At 61.1% G+C, this 9,937-nt stretch overlaps 1 protein-coding gene across 4 annotated transcripts in view; it reads right to left on the bottom strand.

Annotated features, from left to right (window-relative positions):
- Nucleotides 1-3,541: 3,541 nt before the first annotated feature.
- PEMT (phosphatidylethanolamine N-methyltransferase) overlaps nt 3,542-9,937 on the bottom strand; it is a 90,537-nt gene continuing 84,141 nt past the window's right edge. For 2 of the 4 annotated variants that reach the window (XM_011952145.1, XM_011952148.1), the window contains exons 5-7: nt 7,362-7,473; nt 4,171-4,245; nt 3,542-3,799 (exon numbers count right to left, since the gene is read on the bottom strand). In XM_011952145.1, the coding sequence (XP_011807535.1) occupies nt 3,742-3,799; nt 4,171-4,245; nt 7,362-7,473 (245 nt within the window). In that variant the 3' untranslated portion in view covers nt 3,542-3,741. Of the gene's footprint in view, nt 3,800-4,166; nt 4,246-5,092; nt 5,124-7,361; nt 7,474-9,937 lie in introns of all 4 variants that reach the window. The other 2 variants (XM_011952146.1, XM_011952147.1) reach the window with 2 other exon arrangements.

The following is a 9,937-nucleotide window of genomic DNA, read 5'->3' as shown; positions in this document are numbered from 1 at the left end:
AGTGTGTCCATCCACACAGTGGAACATTGTTCAGTGAGCTGAGATCCGGCCACTGCACTCCAGCCTGGGCCACAGAGTGAGAGACTCTGTCTCAAAAAAAAAAAAAAAAGAAAAAAAGAAAATGTGTCTACACAAAAACTGTCCACAAGTGTTTACAGCCACATTCTTCACAACAGCCTGAAGGTGGGGGCAACCCAAGTGTCCCTTGCCTGATGGATAAACACAGTGTGTCCATCCACACAGTGGAACATTGTTCAGCCGTAAAAATGAACAGTGCTGAGGCATGGCACTACGCCGCTGAACCTCAAAAACACAGTGCCGAGTGAGAGAAGCCGCACACCAATGGACAAATACCGTGATTCCTTCATAGGAAGTGTCCGGGAGAGGCAAATCCATAGAGACAGAGCGGCTTGGTGGTGATTAATGCTGGAGAGGAGTCGGGGGTGACAGCTCAGGGGTACAGGGGTCTCTCTGGGGAGTGACGAAAATGTTTTAATGATTGTGGTGATGCCTGCACAAGTCTGGGATAAACAAAAACTCAGACTTGTATGTATGGCTTGTGAACTGTATGTATGGCTTGTGAATTACATCTCAGTAAAGATGTTAAAATTATAATAGAAATGAAAACATGAAGCTGGCCAGGTGGCAGAACTGTGCACACCAGGTTGAGAATTGTGGATCTCGCCCCCTGATGAACAGGTACTGGTTCCAGCCCAACCCTTTCCAGGCACCCGGCAGCCACCTGCCTGTTGCAGAGGGACTCAGGCTCTCTCCCAGCTCGCCTGGATCCGCCCACCATGGGGGCTACACCCCTTTGTTCCCTCATTCATTCCCAAATCCTGGACATTCTCCCCCTTACACATCTCTCACGTCCCCTCTTCCCACCTCACACCTCTGTCCAGGGCCCAGCACCATCACCACTGCCCAGAACAGCTCTGTACGTGCCGCCCCACCCTGGGGGCCTCCTCACAGTAGGAGGCCCTGTTTCCACCCTGCAGCCAGGGGGACCTGTCACTTTTCTGCAATACTCCATTTGTTTCTTGGAAACTGAGCCCCTCACCAGGCCTGCCTGTTGCAAGGGAGACTCGCGGGCCCTGGACCCTCTCCTGGGTCGGCCCACTGCAGCCACGGCATATGCTGTTCCCTCGGGTGGGAAGGCTCCTCGCCCACCCCACTGCCTCACCTCCTGACACCTGCCCATGCCCAGATCTGACTTCAAAACTCACCTCACCAGCGAGAATGATTCCGCGGAACCTGAGGACACAGATCGATTACGGCAGCGATGGGATGAAAACATTCCGCCCTGTCCCCATCCTGCAGTGGCTTGTCCCAAGGCGTGGCATGCCCCTGAGGGCAGGGCATGAAAACCATGCTTATAGCCAAGTGAGTCCCCTGCCCGTGTCCTAGAAGGACTAACTCAATATTGTTGGATGGACGGACGGATGGATGAGTGTAAGGGGAGGGGTGTCCAGGTGGAGGGAATGGCGAGGGTAGACGTAGGGATAAGCGGAGGTGATCTGAGACCTGAAGACATCGCAGGAGCCCAGATGGAGGGAAGGAGGCCACGGTGGGACAGGCTTTGGGGAGAGAATAAGTACTGGGCCCGAGGGGTAATGGGCCAAGACTTACTTCCAAGGACAACAGGGGATTGAGGGGGTGTCCTGACCACATTTACATTTGGCAGGGGGTGGTGGTGTGAGGGTGAAGCTCAGGGGTGAGTGGGGAGTGGGCGGGACGTGGGATCCCTGAGGGGAGGGGCCCACCGGGCTGAGTCAGGCCGGTTGCCAGGGAACCAGGCTTCCTCCGGCTGCACACACAGCTGGGTGCTGAGTAAGTGGTACCTAAAAATAAAGCCCCCAGCAGGGGCTGGGACTGACGGGGAGTGGAGGTGGGGAGCAGGGAACTGCCCAGGAACATGAACAGTGCTCAGCTGAGCCTTTCTGGCACCTCCCGTCCGTGGCCCGGATCCCAGGATGAGCATCCTGGCTGGGGAGACGGGGAAGGAGGCCCAGAGAGAGAAGGAACCGGCACAGTTGAGGGATGGAGGGGCTCTGTGGCCCAGATCCTGAGGGCCACCTGCCTGGGCTGCGGGGCCTGGTCAACTGGGCACCTGGGATTGTGAAGACACAGGTGAGGGTCAGCCTTGCCCAGCAGCCCTGGCACCATCATCCTCTGTACCTCCACATGCAGAGTGGGAAGTTGGGGAATCTGCCTAGGGCCAGGGGCGAGGGGGCTGGGGCTGGTGCAAGAGGAGTTCAGGGCTGGCAGCCCTGCCTTCACCGTGTGCCCTGGGGGCCAAGAGGCCGTGTGATGAAAGGGTCAGGTTCATTCCTCACAAGCTCTGTGGCTTCTGACAGCTCTGGCCTGGGGACTCCTGTGCTGGGGGGTGAGTCTCCTTGCATCTACCTCCAGCCCTCCCAGGAGAGGGCCAGGCTTGCTTAGAGGGCTCAGGAATGCAGCCCGGGAGCCCCTTGGTGGTGTGAGCAGGAAGATCTTGGACCGAGGGCGCTTTGTAAATGTCCATTCAGGCCATGGCTTTGCAGCCCTGAGTGAAAGTAATGTCAAGGGAAAGCCGGCCCTCGGTCACTGTCCCTGAGCTTGATTGAGGACCCCTGGAGCTGGAGGAGGGCAGTGATCAGCCTGAGGTCACAGGTGGAAGAGGAGAGGAGCTGGAACAGGTGGAGGCCTCTCCCTGCAGAACCCTGATCCCCCCACGGCCTCTGGGAGCCCCTGACTGGCCTTCGGGGCTCACAGACCCTGAGGGATAATGTTGACCAAAGCTGAAGGACTGAGGGCCTCTGGCACCCCCAGGAGAATCACCCCAAAGCCCACCAAGCTTAGAAGTCCCCGACCTGCCCCAGTCAGGGGGCCTGGTGTCCTGGGGACTGAGGGGTGACCCTGCCACCAGCAGCAGAACTGGAATGAAAACAGGAAGTGGCGGCATGGGTGCCAGGAGAAGGGAGGAAGGGTGTCCTCTCTGCCCACCTCGGGAGCCCCAGTGGCAATGCCCGAGCCTACACTCCTGGTCACTGTGTCCGGCTTCCCCCAGATGAGGCTTACCCTCGCAGGGCCCACTTGCCCCCTGTACAGACACACAGGGCGCCCAGCGTGTGTCCAGATGCTGGTCAGCAGAAGGCCATTCATTTAGGAATGACAGTGTCATCTGCCCAGCTAGACTGGGGTGGCCAAGGACAACGTGATCACACCTCTCCACCCTCACGCTGACAGACACGGGGCTGGATCCTCCAAGGGAAGAGGCAGCAGAGTGGCTGTCTTGGGTGTGCTGGGGGGGGCGTGGGAGCAGGTGACACAAGACACCAAGTCTCCTGGGGGTGAAACCATGGCCATGGCCAGGTGAGCCCCTGATGCCTCTTAAGTAGTACCTCCTTTGGAGGCCTGGAGAGAGGTGTCCACCTCCCAGCTCTGAGATTTCAGGGAGAGAAAGGCTGGGGCCAGCCTGGCCCGGGAGCTGTTGGACCCGATGCTCATACCCCAGGCCTGCTCCTTCTCCACGCAAACAGACAGAGGCTGGAGTAGATGCTGGGGTCAAGGTGCCTTTATTGGTGAATGGGAATGTGTGGGTTGGAGCTCAATGGCCACATGTCGGTATGTCCAGGGTCCCCAAGGCAGCAGGTTCCAAGGCACTGGAGCAGCAGGCACCATTCTCGCCCTGCGCAGGGCCTGGCACTTGGGGCAGGCCAGGAGGCTGGCCAGGCCTTCAGCAAAGCTGTTGCAGCTCAATCAGCTCCTCTTGTGAGGCCCGGAGGCTTTCTGCCGGTAGATCTCAGCGGTGAAGGGCCTGCCAGGCAGCGGGGAGAGGCTTCAGTCAGCAGGTACTGGGAGTGACCCACTGCCCACACCAGAACCCGGCCTCCACCAGCTTGAGAGTGTCCCAATGGGACCAGGATCCCCTTCATCCCCCAGAGCCGCTGGGGTGGCACTGACTGGGAGCCTTCAGAGAGCAGGAGGGAGGGGAGAGGGGCCAGGTGCCTGCTGGGTCCTGCAGGCTGCATGGTAAGCTGCTGTGGCTGCTCTGACCTGGGAGCCCTGGAGTGGGCCTGGCTGATGGCAGCCTGTCCTGAGCCTGCCCTGGCCATAAGGAAAGGTTCTAGAAGGAGAGACAGGGCCAGCCAGGCAGCCACGCCCCCACCCGCCGCAGCCCCTACTCACTCTTCATACAGGAGGGCCACCATGTAGGTGAGGGCCACCAGCACTGTCAGGAGCAGGCCCGTCGGGCTGGCGTGCCTGCAGGGAGAGAGGCAGGTTAGGCCTGGCTGGAGCCAGGGTCTCTCAGGGCCACTGCCCTCTTGCCCTGGCTGGCCCTTCCTGCTGTGACCCTGGTCTTCCGGCCGACGCTGGGGCCACTTGGGCCGACCAAGCCCAGGCAGCACTGTCCCTTCCTGAGTGGGGTCCCTATGTTCTCGGTCCTGATCCATTCATCATCGTCTGCCTGTCCGTCCTGGCTGAGTTCCCTCAGGGTGGGGCCTGCTCACTCTTTCTGGGTCTCCAGCCCCCAGCCCAGAGCTGGAGACGCAGCCCCAGGCGGAAGAGTCCCAGTGGCTAGGGCTGTTTGTCCCGCACAGGAGGAGGTTCTGGGGCAAAGTGCTCCACTGTCCCCCAGAAACCATGCTCTGAGGAACAAAGGCTGTTTTCTAGAAATGGGTCCAGGGTTCCCCAAAGCCAGTTTGGTCCACTCTGAGCCCCCAGCCCCCAGCCACAGGTGCAGCCCCATAGTCATGCCCTGGGAGGATCTGGCTGTGGGGAAGGGGGCTTAGGAGCTGCTGCCCCACCCAGCCCTCAACACCGAGCCCAGCTTGGGCTCTCCCAGGTGGTGGGACAGCAGCCCTACGCCCAGGAACCCCCTGCTCGCCCCGGCCCAGAGGATGGGAGGCCCAAGGCAAAGTGTGCAGCAGGCCCAAGGCTGGATGGAGCATCGCCAGGGGCTCTGTGCTGGTGACCAGCTCCTGACCCCGCCACACCAGTGAGCAGCGGCAGCTCGTCAGTGACGGCACCAAGGAGCCTGGGCGCAGCTGCCTCAGGTTTCCCGAAATAGCTGCCGTCAAGCTGTCCCCCAGTCTATTTCTATAGTTACCTCTGATCCCACAGCTCCCGCAGGCACTAGGCTGCTGCCGGGGAGGAGGGAGGGAGGGAGGGAGAAAGGGAGGGAAAGAGGGAGGAAAAGACTTGCCTGGCAGGCACAGAGGGCGCATGGGCAGGCCTGGGCCAGGGGCTGCACCCTCCTTGGCTGCCTCTGTGCCAAGTTGCCCCCTCCCCAGCCAAACCATCACAAGAACCCCAGGTAGGGCTGGATCAAAGTGAGGGCTGGAGGGCACCTGTGGCCCCTGCGGGGACCCTCTGCCCTGCCCACTGCCTTCCACCCCTGGACCTCACACTGGTCTGCCTGTCTGGGAGCTGCAGGGGCCAGGGCAGATGTAAGGACAGCAAAGATCCAAGCCCAGGTTCCAGCCCCAGGGTTGGCATCCAGCAGCGACCCCATTGTGGGCACTGAGGGGGACAGGAGCCCCCGCTTGCACAACATGAAGCAGGAGGCCCACCTGTCCCTCACAGTCAGGCCCCCACCTCTGCCATCTGTCCTCTGGCATCGGGCTCACTGCCACATGGCCTGCTGGGGTCCTACATGCCAGGGAGCTCAGACACCTGGAAGGCCCATCTCTGGGGCCCTGGCAGGTGAGAGACAGATGGGCTGTGGGAGGCCTGCGGGGGTCCCTGCTGTGTCAGCGTCTGGCCAGGTAATGGCTCATCTCTAATGAGCTCCTGGACCATTGATGCCATCTCCCAGCACACCGCGTGGCTGATGTCCTCTAGAGGCGGCTTGTGTGTCCTGAGCCCCAGGGTGACTCTCACTCCAGGGCACAAGGCACTGCTGGGGACACTAAGCCACTGGGGAGGCACCGAAGGTTGGGGGGGTCAGGGAGGGATTCTTGCAGGAGGGGACACCTCACGTTGGGTTTGGAAGGACTGACAAGGGGCATAAATGGGAGGGTTCTAGGCGAGGGAACAGCGTGTAAGTGCATACGTGCATGTGTGTGTGCACACAGAGGAGACAGGGGCCAGGTGTGTTGGGAACCCTAAGCCTGCAGAGACAACCTGGGTGAGGGCGATTGTTTGAGTCTGGGCTCACCCTGTGGCCCCAGTGGGGGTGCTCCATGGGCCGGTGAGCCTGGGGGCACATAGTCTGGGCCTCAGGAACACACTGCCCGAGTCCCGGCAGGGGGCCCAGGCTAGAAGGCAGGTGGGAGGTGTCCCTGGGGACTGCCTGGCCTGGACGCAGGGTGGGTCCCAGCCAGACCCACAGCGCCCCCTTCTAGCTTCTGCTGTCTCCAACCCCAGCGGCTACGGTCCTAGCCGCTGAGGGCGGGGAGCCAGGAGGCAACATCTTGCTCTTGACATTCACTGTTTACAATTCACTCCTTTGGGATCCTTTGGCCCCTCAGGTCCTGAGGAGAACCTGTAAATTCTAGGCCAGTGGCTTGCAAGCATTAAACAAAAGCAGTGGAACACTGTCTGCCAAAAAACACCTTCTGTGGAAGAAAATGGCTAAACTAGAACTGCCAGGGTGGGGGCTGGGTGTGAAGCCCAGGGCAGCTCCCGCTGTGCCATCCTTGACTGCAGGCCCTCTGACCCCCCTGCGGGAGCATGTCCCCACACCTTGTCAGTGCCTGTACCTGCCTGAGGCCGACAGCACTTCTAGGCTTCCCTCGTGGCATGGGGCCCCCTCTGTGGGAAGGGGTGTCTGCCACATGGGCAGAGGCTATGGGGGCACAGGGAGTTCTGTCAGCTGCAGGTGAGGTTGGCCCTGGTGGCTCTGGCTGCCCCCTCCTGCAGGGAAGATGGCTCGGGTGGTCCCAGCCCTGATGTCCCAGCACAGGGGTCCGCAAACTACAGCCTACGGGCCAAGAACACCTGTTAAATTTTTAAACAGGTAAAAGCAAAAGGATCAAAAGAATGTTTCATGACATGTGAAAATGATCTGAAATTTAGGCTTCAATGTCTGTAAGGGGAGCTGTCCTGGCGCCAAACACGCGCATCCGTTTTCCTGCACCCGCAGCTGTTTTGCGCGGCAGGACCAGGGCTGAGCGGCTGTGACCTGCCTGCGGCCTTTGAACCTCCACACTTCAGCCCTCTTGGAGAAGCTGGCCACCCTGTTCTGGGATGTGCTTTCTGTTACCATAGATAAGACGCTTCTGAGAAAGGGAGAACCAGGGCGCCCTAGGCCCCGGCAAATGACACGTTCTTCCTTTCTCTCTCTCCAGGGGCCCTGGCCCCCGCGTCCTGAGCTGCACCAGCTCCTCCCCAGGAGGTGGCCAGCAGGGCAGAGGGGCAGCAAGCCTGGTACTCACATGATGGCCCAGCCCAGGTAGTTGGCTGTGCTTCCCCAGTACATGGGGTTGTCCAGGATGTTGAAGGGGAACACGGTCACTCTCGCCTCCTTGAGGATCCCGAAGTAATCACCTGTGGATGAGGCAAGGCAGGGTCCCTCGGCTATTCATCAGCCCTGGCCACACCGTCACTGAGGAAGGCCCCAGAGCGGGCTGTGGCGGGACCTGCAGGTGAGACAGGGCCCTGCACTCCAGGAGGCTCCAGGGGGTTCAAACAATGGACAGAGTCAGAGGGACCCACCAGGCACGCAGACAGCAGAAGGCGTGGGGCCCAAGGACTGAGGTGCTGAGCACCACCCCTGCCCCACTGCTCCTCTTCTCGTGCACTCTGACCCAGCCACGCTGGCCTTCCTCTTCTTCCAGGCTCGCACACGCTGTTCCCTCCCCTGTGATGCCTTTCCCTGCTCTCTGTACAGAGAGCTCCATTCCTCCTCAGGCCCTTCTCCCACTGCTCATGGCGCCTCTTTATGCAGACCCTTCCTCTTCCTGACCTACCTCCCACTCTGCCTCACTCTGGTGAGTTCCTCTCCCTCTGGGGGCCTCAGCTGGTTGCTAAGGGCTGCTCTGCTCCACGCCCCCAGCTGCATGGCCCTGGCACCAGGGCCTGGCCACGGCACGCCTCCTGTCGCTCTGGGAGGTCAGCCCTGGTATTACTGTTTTCCCACCCAGCTGCCCAGAGGAGCTAGACCCAGTGGAGAGAGGGTGACTATTGGACAGCCTGTTCCAGACAGGCCAGCCATGCACCTGTCAGCCACATGGCCACAAGGCATCCCCCGGCAGGACTGCTCTGAGCCATAAGCAGTGGCCGGTGTCACAGTCACAGAGTCTGTCCCAGGCCTACAGAGGATGATCCCACTGGACACAGAGTAACCGCTCCATAAAGGGTGCGGCTTTGTTCCTCCCAGCCTTCTGTCCCCAGAAACCCCTAATTTGTCTCTCCTCCAGGAGGACAATGGAGCTTCATCCGAGGCGGAAAGTAGGGCAGCTGCCTGACAATGGGCAGCACAGGCAGGAGGGGTCCAGGAGCTGCGTCACTGTCTGGGGACACGGGGCAGGGCCCAGGACCACTGAGAAGTTCTTTCTTCCCAGGAAGCAGGAAGTGGGGCAGCAGGGTGTGGGTAGATGGCACAGAAACCCAATTCGGGCTGAGTCACAGTGGGAAGTGACCACCTTTGCCTACATCCCGCGCTGCTGGCCCTCAGCGTTTCTAGGCCATGTCTGCTGGCAGGGCTGCCAGGAGTCTGTGGCCACTGGTGTTTGTGGGCTCCTTCCCTCCCTCTGACTATCCAGGGCCCTCCAGCTTGTTCTTCCACTGCCGAGGGGCTCCACCCACCATCCTGGCTCTCCCTACGCTGCCTGCAGCCCTCCCTGTCCAGATCCACCCGTGCCCTGACCGCTGGAGGGCCCCTGCTGCTGGTCTCCCACAGGACCTGACTGCACAGCCCAGAGCACCGTCCTATGTGGCTCTCACCGCCCTCACATCCTGGAAGGGCCCTCCACAGCTCCTGAGCCCCACCGCTGATCCTGGATCCATCAGTCCAACCTCTTCCTTGCTGGGACCCCCTCTGTGGCTCCCACCTCTCTGGGGATGGAGCCTCAACCCCTTGCATGGCCTTCAAGCCCTCGGCTCACCCTCCAGCCCTGTCCCGACCGACAGCACCTGGACGGCCAGTCCAGCTGCCCACCACTCTGCCCTCAACCACCCTCTCCTTGCACCAAGGCCTTTTCCTCTTTCTACCTGCCCACACCTGCCCCCACCTGGCAGATCCAGACACTCCTGGCCGCTGCCCCCCTTCCTAGACCAAACTCCCTACAGCTCCTGCCTGAGCAGGAAGCACTGAACCACCTGTGGGTGCCCCCGACAGTCCCAGAGAGGCGTGGTCATGGGCGACCCAGAATGCTGCATCCACAGATGCCACTTCCTCCCTTGGACGACCCCTGCTGCCGAGCACAGGCTCCTTGAGAACTTGGAGTGACCTGTGAGGGCCCACAGTGCCCTGGGGGCTGGGCCCAAGAAGCTGCAGCCAGCATCTAAGGATGGGGGTGGCAGGCGGGCCTGGGAGCTCCTCAGGACACTGTTGGTCCTAGGAGGCCACTGAGGCCACTGAAGCCGAGTGACCTGCCAAGCTCCTGCACCGGCCAGGGCTGACGGGGAGGAAGACGTGGGTCTTCCCACCCATGATGGAAAGTGGGCAACGCCCCGCTGGGCCAACTCCCTGCTCACTGTCCCCTTGGACAGGGGCTGCCTTCTTCTCTCCTTCCAGGTTCCGAAGGCCCCCTCTTGTCCCCCACCCCTGCCCCCCATCTCCCCTCCCACCCCCACCCCTACTGCCTTTCCCATGGCTGCTTTTCTTTCCCAGCTTCCAAGGAGCTGGAAGTTGCTGCCATCATGAGGGTCACTGGTGGGCGTCTGGCCAGGCCAGCACTGGGCTCACAGCCTGAAAGCACCTCAGCCACAGGCAGAGGGGAATGGAGAAGGGATAAGGTGCCTCCACCCCTCATCTCTCCCGAGACCTACGATAGCCCTGCCTGCGGCC

This window comes from Colobus angolensis, unplaced genomic scaffold (assembly GCF_000951035.1).
Source record: "Colobus angolensis palliatus isolate OR3802 unplaced genomic scaffold, Cang.pa_1.0 Scaffold335, whole genome shotgun sequence".
Classification (NCBI taxonomy): domain Eukaryota; kingdom Metazoa; phylum Chordata; class Mammalia; order Primates; family Cercopithecidae; genus Colobus; species Colobus angolensis.
The sequence above is the reverse complement of the archived record's forward strand: the minus strand, read 5'-3'. Positions and strand labels throughout refer to the sequence as shown.